This window comes from Trichomycterus rosablanca, chromosome 16 (assembly GCF_030014385.1).
Source record: "Trichomycterus rosablanca isolate fTriRos1 chromosome 16, fTriRos1.hap1, whole genome shotgun sequence".
In the NCBI taxonomy this organism is placed as follows: domain Eukaryota; kingdom Metazoa; phylum Chordata; class Actinopteri; order Siluriformes; family Trichomycteridae; genus Trichomycterus; species Trichomycterus rosablanca.
This window is the reverse complement of record NC_086003.1, coordinates 9,451,448-9,466,325: the sequence shown is the minus strand read 5'-3', so window position 1 is coordinate 9,466,325 and position 14,878 is coordinate 9,451,448. Positions and strand designations below refer to the sequence as shown.

The window sequence follows — 14,878 nt, the reverse complement described above, 5'->3', positions numbered from 1 at the left end:
TACTTTGACTTTTATTTGATTGCAGACAGGATGAACCTGAGATATTTCATGTTGTCTGGTCAACTTAATTTCATTTATTAATAAACATCCATTCCTGCATTTCAGGTCTGAAACACATTCCAAAAAAAGTTGGGATTGGGGCAGTTTAGGGCTAGTAATGAGGTGAAAAAACTACAACTCCAAATCAGAAAAAGTTGGGACAGTATGAAAAATGCAAATGAAATAAAAATGCAGTGTTCCTTACATAAAGAAACTCTGTGTTTTTTTATTATTTGCATTTTCCATGCTGTCCCAACATTTTCTGATTTAGGGTTGTAGAAAAGGTATGGGTTTTATTCATTTATATATTAAAAATACAAACTAAATTTCCAGAAAAGTTAGAACACTTGTGTCCTAATGTAATAAAAACTTAAAACTCTAATTTGTTTACTTGAATTTTTATTTAACCAATAAAAGTACAAATTTAATTGTATTTTGTAAACATTAACACACTAAAAAAGTTGGCACAGAGCAAAACAAGGTTAACATTATCCAAGTAACACTGTTCCAGTAGGTTCCACAATTAGCAGTTTAACTGGTAAAACAGGTCATCAAGATTAAGTATAAATGGAGCATCCACCAAAGGCTTAGTCTTTGCATGCAAGGATGGGTCATGGTTCACTGCTTTGTGCCAAACTTCATGAGAGAATTCAGTCAGTTCTAAGACAATGTTTTTCAGTGCAAGATTCTAAAGGATGTACTTTCACGGATGACTTTCATCATCTATAGTTTTAAATATCATAAAAAGATTCAGCGGGTCAGGAGAAATTTCAGTGTGTAAAGGCCAGGGGCAGAAAACGCTGCTGAATGTGCATGATCACCGAGCCGTTAGGCGAAAGCGTCTGAGAAATTGGCATGCTGCTGTGATGACCCAGTGGTAATCATGCTATTGGGGTTTTTTTTGTGTGATGCAGGCATCCATTTCTAAATTTGTTTATATTTAACACAATTGTTTGTCCTTGAAAACACTGAAAATCTTTTCTTTGTACTTTTGTCTGTTAAATAAAGGTTTTTATTGCATTGGAAAGTGTACGAAAACTTTTAAAAATGCCGTTTGTATTATTTAGCAAGAAAAATTAGCTTAACTGAAAATCTTGATACCTCAAACAGACCCTCATATTGTGGTACTATCTGAAACCTGGTTTAGATGCACGCTGAGCGATTCTGAGGTAGCCTTGACTAGATGACTAGAACCTTTATAAAATGGCCAAAAAATTCAACAGGAGGAGTGGTAGCTTTTTACACAAGAGCTTGCTTTACTTGCACTGCTCTTAATTCAGTAATAATAGAAAAATACACTGATCAGCCATAACATTAAAACCACCTCCTTGTTTCTACACTCACTATTAATTTTATCAGCTCCACTTACCATATAGAAGAATTGTAGTTCTACAATTACTGACTGTAGTTCATCTGCTTTTACCCAGTTCTTCAATGGTCAGGACCCCTACAGGACCACCACAGAGCAGGTATTATTTAGGTGCTGGATCATTCTCAGCACTGCAGTGCCAATGACATGGTGGTGGTGTGTTAGTGTGTGTTGTGCTGGTATGAGTGGATCAGACGGTGTCCACTCACTGTCCACTCTATTAGACACTCCTACCTACTTGGTTCACCTTGTAGATGTAAAGTCAGAGATGATTGCTCATCTATTGCTGCTGTTCGAGTTGGTCTTCTTCTAGACCTTCATCAGTGGTCACAGGACACTGCCCACAGGGTGCTGTTAGCTGGATATTTTTGGTTGGTGGACTATTCTCAGTTCAGCAGTAAAAGTGAGGTGTTTAAAAACTCCATCAGCGCTGCTGTGTCTTATTCACTCATACCAGCACAACCACCATGTCATTGTCACTGCAGTGCTGAAAGGGATCCACCACCCAAATAATACCTACTCTGTAGTGGTCATGACCATTGAAGAACAGCATGAAAGGGGGCTAACAAAGCATGCAGATGGACTACAGTCAGTAATTGTAGAACTACAAAGTGCTTCTATATGGTAAGTCGAGCTGATAAAATGGACAGTGAGTGTAAAACCAAGGAGGTGGTTTTAATGTTCTGGCTGATCAGTGTATGTACCAAGTGTACCAACCTCATTTTGCTTCCTCTTTTGCTATTGACCAAACAGCTGACCGTTTATGGAGCCAAATCAAGTACAAAAATTCGTTAATTTGAGAAAAAAAAAACCCTGAAATTAAAGTTTAAATCTTGAGCTTGTACTTCAAAAAATACAACAATGTAATCAAATAAAAAAAAATTATTTTAGTTTAAATATAATGTTGATAACTCAATTGATAAAATTGAATGTTGTTAATTCTGGGATTATAATTATTAATTATTATAAGTATTTTATTTTGATTTTGCACACTGATTTTTTTTTGTGGCTATTTCATGTGTTAAGTTTTTAAGTTTTTTTTTTTAAAGTTTTTGCAAGTTTTCTGTCCCGCTTCTTTATTGACACGTCAATATATTTTCTAATTGGCTGAAAGATGCCAATACACATGAATTTTTGCAGTCTACAAACTTAATTCATTTACATGTGGACACGTAATACTTTCACGTGTCCAGGTGAATGAATCCAAAACCTTTGGCTTCAATTGTAAAAAATGGGGGGAAACAGCTTAAAAATACTCGAAAGTAAAACACATGGCCTTTCTGGGCCTCTGTAGAAAAAAAGCAGCGTCCTTTAGTGTTTTTCTGTGGCAGCATGAGCAGCCAGGTTAATTCACATTTGCAAATGCCGTTTTCTAATTATCCAGTCAATCAACCATTTTTCTCTCTCCCAGTCTCTATAATACTGTCTCCCTTATCCCCCCCCATTTCTATTTAAAAACATCTGCAATGGAGGGCAACACGGTGGCTGAGTAAGTAGCACTGTTGCCTCACAGCAAGAAGGTCCTGGGTTCGATCCTCAGGTGGGGCGGTCCAAGTCCTTTCCGTGTGGAGTTTACATGTTCTGTCTGCGTGGGTTTCCTCCGGATGCTCTGGTTTTCTCACACAGGACAAAATTGTCCATGACTGTTCGATATAACCTTGTATACTGATGAATCTTGTGTAATGAGTAACTACTGTTTTTGTCATTAATGTAACCAAAGAGTGTAAAACATGACGTTAAAATCCTAATAAACAAACATCTGCAATGGAAAAATATAAGACCTCATATCAAAATATACATCAAAACCTAATAAATATTATTAAAGATAATTCCAAAATAAATCCAAATGTATGAAAATATTTCAACTGAAAAAAAAAAAAAGATTTATTTTGAATACATTGTATTTTTTATTTTATTGTAAATGAGGTCTGTATCTCAATGTATTTCAGAGTTTAAATAAAGATTTAATTATGTGGATTTAAGCTAGAGGTTTGTTTAAGTTTATTTGCAGCCAAAGGTCACCTATTATAAATGTGGCTGCACAAGTACAATTTACTGATAAATCCAAGTTTGAGATTTATGGCAGTAACAGAATGGTTTATGAGTGCAAGAGAAACATTGATACCACAGTGCATCGAAGCATTAGAAGCATGATGATGGGAATATTAAAATCCAAACTATTAGGACAATCAGGAAACAATTAGGATCCAAACAATCAGGATGCCCGTATAAAGAATATAGTGAAATCATGCCGGGATTACATGGATCATATATTTCTGAAATGTATGTACATTTTTCAGAAATGCAACAATTTAATCATTTTTATATGATTTTGAAAACAAAATATAGCATTTTTGGGTTAGGTTTTTTAGCCCCCATTGTGCAAACATACAAAAACACAAAATCTCACCCTCCAGCATCATTTCACCAATTTTACCAGTCCTCTCGCTAAAATCTAGTCCTCTTGCTAGATGTACATACTCGCTTTATTATTAACATGTTTTACACACAGTGTGTTCTACTAAGACAAGTTAAGTTTTTTAATTAAACAAAAATATTCAAGGAGATTAAACAGCAACAGTCAGCATTGAAAACAAACAGTAAAGTTTACTTTCAAGGACAGGAAAACAATGACATGCTTATTAATTCATTTAAGGATCCTGTAAGTCTGTATATTTCACTTTTTTTCCAGAGTGTAACCAGTCAAAATCAGGCTTACTAAATAGATAAACACAGTAAAACTATAATGTGATTTGTACATTACCGTGAAAATGAATGTTACAGGTTTTTGGTAACGACACACAAAGCATGACACATTTAAGGGGCTGGTTGGAGTGAAATCGGTACAAAAAATACTGTAATGTCCAATTAAGTACAATGAATGACTAATACATGACAGCCATACTTAAACATGACAATGTTAACAATAGTATCACACTGTTAATTTGACATAATATGACAGTACTGGTGTCCAGATCTATTTACATTTTAGCTGTGATAACTGTTAACATTATCGAATTTTAGAAATAAAGCTGAAATGTTGTACTGATTGTGGTATAAATTGATAATCAACCAACTACACTACAGCACATGGTACACAATTTAATTTTTGTCTGACTGCCTACCTCTTTGCCTATCTTACTCATTTATAACCCTTTTAGCAGCTCCATTTGTTTCCTCTTGTCCTTAGCACGATTGATGGCTGTCCTGAACAGCCGGCAGTACAGCTCCACTGCAGCTGGTGTGTCATCATTGCCTGGTACAGGATAAGTGATGAGACTTGGGTCACAATCGGAGTCGACAATGCCAACCGTCGGTATATTGACCTTAGCAGCGTCACGCACACCCGTGTGTGTCTGGAAGACGCTGTTTTGAGTGCAGAAAAAAACGATGAGGTCGGGAAGGCGCACCCCGGCAGCGTTGGTGAGGACACCTCCCTGCCAGTATCTTGCATGAGAATACTCGTCACACTGATGTGCTGTAGATTCAATTAGATGTGCAAATTGACGCCGGCGACTGACGAAAAGCACAATGCCGCCTCGGTAAGCAATGTGGGCTGTGAAGTTCAAAGCCTGCTGCAAGTGGTACGCAGTCTCCTCCAGGTTGATGATGTCCACGTCTAAACGTGTGCCAAACAAGTAAGGCTCCATCAACCTATTAAAAGAAACAGAAAAAAAGTTATACAGATCACAGACACAAGGACAACAAAAAGAAATTTACAATACAATAAATCCTGTGCTGTTATCCCGTAATACTCTTCATGACCAGCAGTGGGTGTTGTACGATTTATTTATCTCTTTCTTTCTTTCTTTCTTTCTTTCTTTCTTTCTTTCTTTCTTTCTTTCTTTCTTTCTTTCTTTCTTTCTTTCTTTCTTTCTTTCTTTCTTTCAATCATTCATTCATTCATTTGTTCACTCGTCTGTTTTACCACTGCTTTATCTTACTCAGGGTAGCAGTGAGTGAGTTAGCGCATTAGAACACTTCAGATTAAACTGCAAAATACAGCAATAATGTAAACATTTAAATAACTGAGTAAAGTAAAAAAAATCTGTCTACCTGTTTCTGCAGCCTTTTTTGTGGCCAAGGTGCACGCGTGCATCAAACAAGTCCTTAATGGTAAATAGTTCAGACACACTGAAGAAGTCTGGCTGTGTAAGTGGATAGTTCAGATGTTTCTCATTTACACCTGTGTGCAAAGACAATATACACAGCAAAGATAAGATCACAAAAAACTTAGCATATTACAAACATATTAAACATGTTTCATCATCCTACTTGTACCAATACACAAAAAAACATTCTTCATAAATTGTCAACATTTCTCCTATGTAAAATATATGGAATGATAAACTGTGTGTGTACAATGAAATTACAGAAGGTAATGTGTTATTTCTCTGTCATTGTAGCCCTGAGGCAATTTATTTTTCACCCACAGGAGGCATATTTGATAAGACTCGCTGACCACACATACACGCAATGGTAGTGTTATCCAGCTCAGTTTGGAAAATGTGGCTAGCAAAATCTAAAAATAGGGCTAACAATTTTTGGTAAAACAGACGCTAACAATGAAGATAAATTAGTGACAAAAACAAAGACTGCGCTGCTTTAGCCGAGGACTCCATTAGCAAGGCCACCCATTCCTAAACCATTGATGCCGATGAGCCAGACGAACCTAGCAATTGATGTACTTTTGCCTCAACTTGGCTCTGTGAAGCAACATTTTCTGCATACACCAACATCAAAAGCAGGTACCGCTCACGTTTATTGACGGTGGATGACTGTCGTTGCATTGAATAAGGTAGGGTTGTATAATCTTTTTGAAGCAAATATTTAAATAAGCAAAATTGAATAGTATGTATAATGTGCACAACGTAAAATTATATTATTCTAGCATGTCAATAGCTTTCATGAAGGTTTCTAGACGAGGGTTGGTGGTGGTGGTGGTGGTGTTGGTGGGGGGGGTAGTCGAGGGTTGGTGGTACGGGGTTGTTTGGCAAGTTCAAGGTCGGCACAAGGGGGCGCATGTCCAAAAAAGTTGAAACAGCTTTATGGCTACACTTTTTATTCCTTTATTTCACCAGTGTATTTAGGTCATTTATTATTACACATACTTATTTAAATATAGAAAAATTTTTAATCAAGATACATTTTGTTGCTCCATTTTAAACATTTATTAGCATCTGCAGATATGTATTTGAGGGCCACTTATTCAGGATTTAGACGGGTAAAATTAAACATGAATGCATTTACCCTTATAGTGTGATTTGTTTAAGCGTGCAATAAAGAAGCAATCACAGACCAAAATAACCAGAATGTGAGCACTTTAAAGAGGAAGTTTTAAACAAACAAACCCTGTTGTGGTTTGATTGCAAGTAAAAAGTTATTTAAATGCAAAATGGGTTGCATCCATTACGGGTTGCAGTCAGACGCTGTCTTTGGCTGGTAAGAACAGACAGAGCACTGTGGAAATGAAATGTCTTCTGGATATTGTTAACCAGTGTTGCCACTCTCCACTTTTAGAAGATCTTGCAAAAATCCCTAGATTGTACTAAAAATGACAAAACTGTGAAGATTTATATAAAGTACTTTCACAATTATTCACAAATATGGCCTGCAACAACCAAAGGTTATTATTAAGTAGTAGTACGCTTTGTCATCCTTATTTATGACTGTAGACCATAAAATTGCATGCAGATTTTAATTGCTTTAGTGCAAATTAAAAATCCTAATATTGCTTGGCAAGATCCCCAAATCCCAAGTGGATCCCCGAAATCCTAAAATCTTGGGAAAAATCCCAAGGAGTGGCAACTCTGTTAACCCTAGAATCATTCATGTTATTTATTTGCAAATAACAATTTACCAATGCTATTATTTTGCTGTTATGGTTTTATACTGTATTACATTTGTTTTAATGTCTTATGCACTATCCCTTTTTAGTGTGGCTTAGAAATTGTTTAGTTACAAAAATTGCAAAAAAACAAGCTATATAAAAATGGGACCAAAGTAAATTTATGGTGTGTTTTTTGACATCACAAAAAATGACAAATACGCAAATTATTGAGCTCCTACCAGTATCCTCATTTTGAATTACAGGTGCAGAGTAGGGAGCAGCTGTGAATGTTCTGCCACAGGATAACCCTGCTCCCACGTTCCGAGCACTGCAGATACTGTGGACCACTAAAACAACAAAAGACTTTATTAATGCATTGTCAATATGCTATTGTTTTTTATATGTGCATTTTTGGAAAGGTGTGGATTGGTACAACTGTTGTTACAGGACAGATTTTAATGTTTCCAAAGAATTATTCTGTATTATAAAAACATAATAGTGTGCTGTTTAATTTAATATTAAACATTTAATGACCAAATGATTTTGTTGCCTTTAAACATTTTCAGTGTTAATACAAACATGTTTTCTTTGATCCAGCAAAACTGGAACAGTGAAAAAGTGGCACAGCTATTTAAACCACGAAAACAGGTCAATTCCATTTTGTGTTTATAAAATTAAAAACGTTTTTTATATATTTTTATAATTACATTATTTTTGGAAGAAGCATAGATGTTTAGTACAAAGTAGGGCTGGGCGATATGGATCAAAAGTAATATCTCGATATTTTTTCGCTGAACCACGATTTACGAAATATATCTCGATATTTTTTCATCCCATAAGGTAATAACAAAAAGACACTTCTGAGACAAAGCTACATGTTCAAAATTTTTTACAGGCACTTTTTTTAACATTCATGCTGGGGAAGCTTCACACAAGAACTATTTTTCCTTTAAAAAAAAAAAAAAAAAAAAAAAAAAAAAAAAAAAAAAAAAAAATATTCTAAGAAAAGGTTTGTTGTTTTCTAACGTCTCATCTGTCGTGTAATGTGAATTACAAATATATTGTCTGGCCCTTTAAGAATGTTAAGTGCACTATAGGGCGCAGGGAGCGAGTGTGTAGGGAAGGTGTCGGAATTTATCGTTTCCCTCTGTGCTCGTGTTCTTCTGTTGTTTTGCACTGAGCTTGTGTGACATTAAATATAGCGTTCTCGTTAAAGGGGGTCACATCTTTGGACTTTATACATTATTTTATGTATATGTCGCCACAACATTAACATTAATATTTTTTTTACCATATAGAACTCAGTTCTGTAATACAGGCAGAACTAATCCTTCATGTTACTGTGTAACTATTACAACATTTCATGCATTTTAATCAGCGTTCTGCTTAATGCACTTTATTATTATTTAACAGCTTTATTTGTTGTTTAATTGCTGTTTGCTCCTTGTTTACTGCAGAGTTAGTTAATGCAATTTTATTAATTTTTGGTTGTTCATTGGCCAAGAACAAGAAATATTATAATACATGATAAATAAATAAATGAGTCTCGGACATCGGGCAAATAACGACTCGTTTTCTTGTTTATCAACTTTGGGATTTGAAGTGAAAAACGAATGATCAAAGGTACACGGAGCTGGAACCTTTTGTCTGGACTTGTTTTCGACGTTCTCTACAGAATACATTATTCTGCTGCTCATCTGACACTTCTCCACCACTGAATCCGAACCATCTCCAAATAACTGAGCCATTATTATTCTTTCTACTAAGCAGCTCCTCCACCGTCTCCATGCTATCATGGGAGTTTTACTTACAGAAATGTGTTCTGAGGGCAGAAAGAATTGGCGGTGGGGAGGGGCGAGTTGTGTTCAGTGAGGGAGAGAGGCGGGGCAGGTGAACATGTGCAGAGACAAACTGGGAGAAGAGAAAGACGAACTGTCGGATCTAACTGGAACGCAACTTCTATATCGATATTGTCTTATCTTATATCGCGTATGAAAATATATCGATATTTTATAAAATCTCGATATATCGCCCAGCCCTAGTACAAAGCATTTTAAATGGTAAAAGAAATGCAAAAGGTAAGCCATACATCAGCTCTATGCATAAATACTAGTGAGTTCTGTGCCCAAGCTCATCTAAGATGAACCAAAAACAGATACATCCGTTTAGCTTGGGAATAAAGATGTCAAGTTCTCGCTGTCAAAGCCAAAAAGGACCACTCAAACTGTTATTAGCAAAAGTGCAAATGCCAACGTGTGTCATGGTGGTGCATCAAGGCCCATACCATTAGTGCCTTGCGTAGTATACAACATAAATTTATATATTACAAAGACATCTACTGCCATTAAGATTTTAACATCATGTTTTTACACTTTTAGGTTACATTCATGACAGGAACCGTAGTTACTCATTACACAAGGTTAATCAGTTATAAAGGTTATATCGAACACAATCATGGACAATTTAATGTCTCCAATTTACCTCACTTGCATGTCTTTGGACTGTGGGAGGAAACCGGAGCACCGGAGAGACATGGGGAGAACATGCAAACTTCACACAGAAAGGACCCGGATCGCCCCACCTCGGGATCAAACCCAGGACCTTCTTGCTTCTAGCCACCGTTCCGCCCTTTGCCATCAAGTCGACAGCATATTATTCCAGAAATTCTGTGGGTATTTCAGCAAGATAATACCAGACCACATTCCGCACGCACTACAACAGTGTATCTTTGAGTGCTTGACTGGCCTGCCTGCAGTCCACATCTGTCTCTTATTGAAAATGATTGGTGTATCATGAAGAGCAGAATCATAAAAAAGTGACCACGGACTGTTGACAAGCCCAATATCAAACAGAAAAGAAACGTTCTAGATGTTTTATAACAACGTAACTAAAGCGTTAATCCAGGTGTACACAATCCAATTCATTTTGCAAACTTGGCAAATCCATCTCTTCCCAAACCCTATACCGTGACCTTACTGTCTGTCAGAAACTGAAACAGACTTATTTGCAGTAAACTGTTTATTTAGACCAGACCTAAACATCGTATAAGAACGGAGCCTAAACGACTTCTCTGTCGTCTTTCTTATTCATGTTTCCTTTTGCAATTTAAAACTAGAGCTGAATAAAACTCAGATTTATCGACTGCAGATTAGCATACGCCGCTAACAGTTTGTTAACCTAGGCTATATAAATAACTTTATATTAACAAAAAATATGTATTTATAACATTTCTTATTGGACCATATTTAGGGCCATAACGAAATTTATACTGTAACACATTTATAGTAATAAATACAAAGTTAGCGTTTTACCTTTGCCGAGTATCCTTGTAGCCATGCTTGCGATTTCACCCTCTGTCTCCTCCCACTGAAGGTCAACAAAATGGGCTTATGGGTAATGTTGTCAAAATTGAGACTACAAGTACGACATACACCGCTAGTAGTTCATTTTCTGTAAACCTGTACGTATTTATTCAAATACAGAAAATACAGCCGTATTGAACTAGCCTAATTTACCAGACTAATTTGTCTAACTCTGCAGCAAGCAGTACCACACTCAATTCTTATGCGTTTTTAGTTTAAATACAAATAACAATCGCTGGGCACCACATTTACTGAACATAGATAATAAATGTACAGTTGGAGTCAAATGTTTAAATACACTTGTAATCGACATATGTATCATTAAAATTCACACAAATTTTTCTTTTGTGATAAAATGATTAAAACGTTTTCAAAGACAACGTTCATACATTTAAAGGTTTTGCATGCACACACATTGGTTTTGCATTGTATGGTGTCAGTGCCTAAGTGGTACCTGCACGTTCTGCAAGGCCGGTGTTACGTAGAATTCAGTTCCCCGTTTCCCCTTTAACGCGCATGTGCAAAAATCATGACGTTTTTCTCAGTCGCTTCGTTGAGCGTCGGTTTATTTGGAATATGTGTTTATAGCGGTATGTTCTTTTTAAATTTCATGTTGTATGTTAGGTAGTTTGTGATTAAATACATACTTTAAAGTACTGAGTGAACTACTGTCAGAGGTTTTATTGCTCCACCGCAAGTCAGAGGTTTTCACACTGCTGTCTTCAGCCTTGCTGTCAAACAACTAGAATTAACGTGAATTAACAGCTGCACTACCATTTACTTTCAAAAATAGTATCATTCATGGTGATCTCTCTTGTTCATTTAAACTTCACAAACTGCATCCATGTGATTTTAAAATTAACAAACAGTATGTAGAACAAGTTTAACCTATAGACCAGTCCATTACACTAAAGACCTGGGGAATATGGTTCCCCACATGTATATCACTGTGTGTGTAATTATAAAACACTACAGTGATGCTGGTGATGTATTTACCTGTTGTCATTATGTAGAACAAGTTTAACCTATAGACCAGTCCATTACACTAACAACACAGGGGGGAACACATTTACCTGGAGACCTGGGGAATATGGTTCCCCACATGTACTGTATATTACTGTGTGATGAATCTTTTTTTTTTTAATTGCAAACTACAGGCACACACATTTTAAGAACAAAATATCTGTATTAGAAATTAGTGTTAAACTAAATTATGCATATATTACAATTATGCAAATATATAATAAAGAAATCCACCTCAATGCAAAGTAAAACTTAAATACTTGAAAAACTAACATATTTATAGCTTAATAAAAAAAATTTTTTTTAAACGAAATAAAATAAAATCTGACGTGCAAATTTATTTGGGGATGGTGCCCTGAGATTGACTAGCATCACATCCATAGTGCACTCCTGCCATACGTCCAGTTTCCCCAGGAACAGTTCTGGATCCTCCACGGCCATGACCAGGATAAAGCAGTTACTAAACAGAAATTAATGATTAATTTACTATCTACTTTTTAAATAAACTAAAAAAGCAACATAAAATAAAATACAGCAACAAGCAAACTTTTTAGAAATAACGTCCCAGTTAACCTTGGTCTAATCTTCAGTACATGCCGGACAATGAAGGTCTTCCTCTACTGGTGGGTTGCCAACACATGACTGGTGGTACCATCTGTCACATCCATCACAGGCAATCTCAATGATCACACAGTCCTTCAATTGATCAATAAAAAGTCACACAATAGTTTTATGGTTACATTAGACTTCTCAATTACAAGTGTAGCTATAATAGATAGATCACTTTATTAATCCCAGAGGGAAAGTCAAGGACATATATAATAGCATGGTGCAATGAAAAAGCCAATAAAATTAAGGCATTATTACTATTTCTTTGGTACCACCAGTCATCTGTTGGCAACCCACCAGTAGAGGAAGATCTTCATTGTCCGGCATGTACTGAAGATTAGACCAAGGTTAACTGGGACGTTATTTCTAAAAAGTTAGCTTGTTGCTGTATTTTATTTTATGTTGCTCTTTTAGTTTATTTAAAAAGTAGATAGTAAATTAATCATTCATTTCTGTGTAGTAACTGCTTTATCCTGGTCATGGCCGTGGAGGATCCAGAACTGTTCCTGGGGAAACTGGACGTATGGCAGGAGTGCACTATGGATGTGATGCTAGTCAATCTCAGGGCACCATCCCCAAATAAATTTGCACATGTCAGATTTTATTTTATTTAGTTTTTAAAAAATATATATATTTATTAAGCTATAAATATGTTAGTTTTTCAAGTATTTAAGTTTTACTTTGCATTGAGGTGGATTTTTTTATTATACATATATTTGCATAATTGTAATATATGCATAATTTAGTTTAACACTAATTTTTAATACAGATATTTTGTTCTTAAAATGTGTGTGTGCCTGTAGTTTGCAATAATAAAAAAAGAATCATCACACAGTAATATACATGTGGGGAACCATATGGTCTACAGGTAAATCTGTTCCCCCCTGTGTTGTTAGAGTAATGGACTGATCTATAGGTTAAACTTGTTTTACATATTGACAACAGTTAAATACATCACCAGCATCACTGTAGTGTTTTATAATTACACACACAGTGATATACATGTGGGGAACCATATTCCCCAGGTCTCCAGGTAAATGTGTTCCCCCCTGTGTTGTTAGAGTAATGGACTGATCTATAGGTTAAACTAGTTTTACATATTGACAACAGTTAAATACATCACCAGCATCACTGTAGTGTTTTATAATTACACACACAGTGATATACATGTGGGGAACCATATTCCCCAGGTCTCCAGGTAAATGTGTTCCCCCCTGTGTTGTTAGTATAATGGACTGATCTATAGGTTAAACTTGTTCTACATACTGTTTGTTAATTTTTTAAATCACATGGATGCAGTTTGTGAAGTTTAAATGAACGAGAGATCACCATGAATGAAACTATTCTTGAAAGTAAATGGTAGTGCAGCTGAGATGAGTAACCTTAAATAATAACAGACTACTTATTGTCCTGTACCATATAGTTTATTTGTATCTGCACCAAAACTTTATCTTGTGCGACAAAACGAGAATAAACAGACTAGTGTGTGAATAAGAGCATGTCCTGTATTAGGATTTATTTACAAAAAAATCTGACACGTTCATTATAGTTGATTGACAGCAAGGCTGAAGACAGCAGTGTGAAAACCTCTGACTTGCGGTGGAGCAATAAAACCTCTGACAGTAGTTCATTCAATACTTTAAAGTATGTATTTAATCACAAACTACCTAACATACAACATGAAATGTGAAAAGAACATACCGCTATAAATACATATTCCAAATAAACCGACGCTCAACGAAGCGACTGAAAAAAAGTCATGATTTTTGCACATGCGCGTTAAAGGGGAAACAGGGGGAACTGAATTCTCCGTAACACCGGCATCTTTTGTTTCAGCTCTTATGTCAGCAGTTTTTGATCTTTTCCAAGGAACTCAGCTGTCAGCCATCAGTAAGTAACCACCCTGGATAGGCAAACTGCCTGGAGCGGGTACTTCACTGTACACCGATTAGGCATAACATTATGACCACGTTTCTACACTCACGGTCCATTTGATTAGCTCCACTTACCATATAGGAGCATTTTATAGTTCTATAATTACTGACTTTAGTCCATCTGTTTCTCTATATACTTTTTTAGCCTGCTTTCACCCTGTTCTTCAATGGTCAGGACCCCCACAGGACCACTACGAAGTAGGTATTATTTGGGTGGTGGATCATTCTCAGCACTGCAGTGACACTGACATGGTGGTGGTGTGTTAGTGTGTGTTGTGCTGCTATGAGTGGATAAGACACAGCAGCACTGCTGGAGTGTTTAAACACCTCACTGTCACTGCTGGACTGAGAATAGTCCACCAACCAAAAATATCCAGCCAACAGTGCCCCCGGGCAGCGTCCTGTGACCACTGATGAAGGTATAGAAGATGACCAACTCAAACAGCAGCAATAGATGAGCGATCGTCTCTGACTTTACATCTACAAAGTGGACCAACTAGGTAGAAGTGTCTAATAGAGTGGACAGTGAGTGGACACAGTGTTTAAAAACTCCAGCAGCGCTGCTGTGTCTGATCCACTCATACCAGCACAACACACACTAACAGACCACCACCATGTCAGTGTCACTGCAGTGCTGAGAATGATCCACCACCTAAATAATACCTGCTTACATTTTGTGTCCTTTATTAATTTATGTTATTTTTGCCACCTT

The 14,878-nt window shown here is 36.3% G+C and overlaps 1 protein-coding gene across 1 annotated transcript; it reads right to left on the bottom strand.

Annotated features, from left to right (window-relative positions):
- Positions 1-3,306: 3,306 nt before the first annotated feature.
- Positions 3,307-10,594, bottom strand: mrps2 (mitochondrial ribosomal protein S2). The gene is made up of 4 exons (XM_063011419.1): positions 10,550-10,594; positions 7,478-7,585; positions 5,465-5,594; positions 3,307-5,062 (listed from the first exon to the last, which is right to left on the bottom strand). The coding sequence occupies exons 1-4, from the start codon at positions 10,572-10,574 to the stop codon at positions 4,555-4,557; spliced, it is 771 nt and encodes a 256-aa protein (XP_062867489.1). The 5' UTR covers positions 10,575-10,594; the 3' UTR covers positions 3,307-4,554.
- Positions 10,595-14,878: the final 4,284 nt, after the last annotated feature.

What these genes read in the sequence shown, in the direction of transcription:
- mrps2 (XM_063011419.1), bottom strand. Translation starts at nt 10,574, where the DNA reads ATGGCTACAAGGATACTCGGCAAAG. An exon ending in TACAAGGATACTCGGCAAAG is followed by an intron (nt 7,586 to 10,549) that starts GTAAAACGCTAA and finishes TTGTTGTTTTAG; the next exon opens with TGGTCCACAGTATCTGCAGT. An exon ending in AATTCAAAATGAGGATACTG is followed by an intron (nt 5,595 to 7,477) that starts GTAGGAGCTCAA and finishes CTTTGCACACAG; the next exon opens with GTGTAAATGAGAAACATCTG.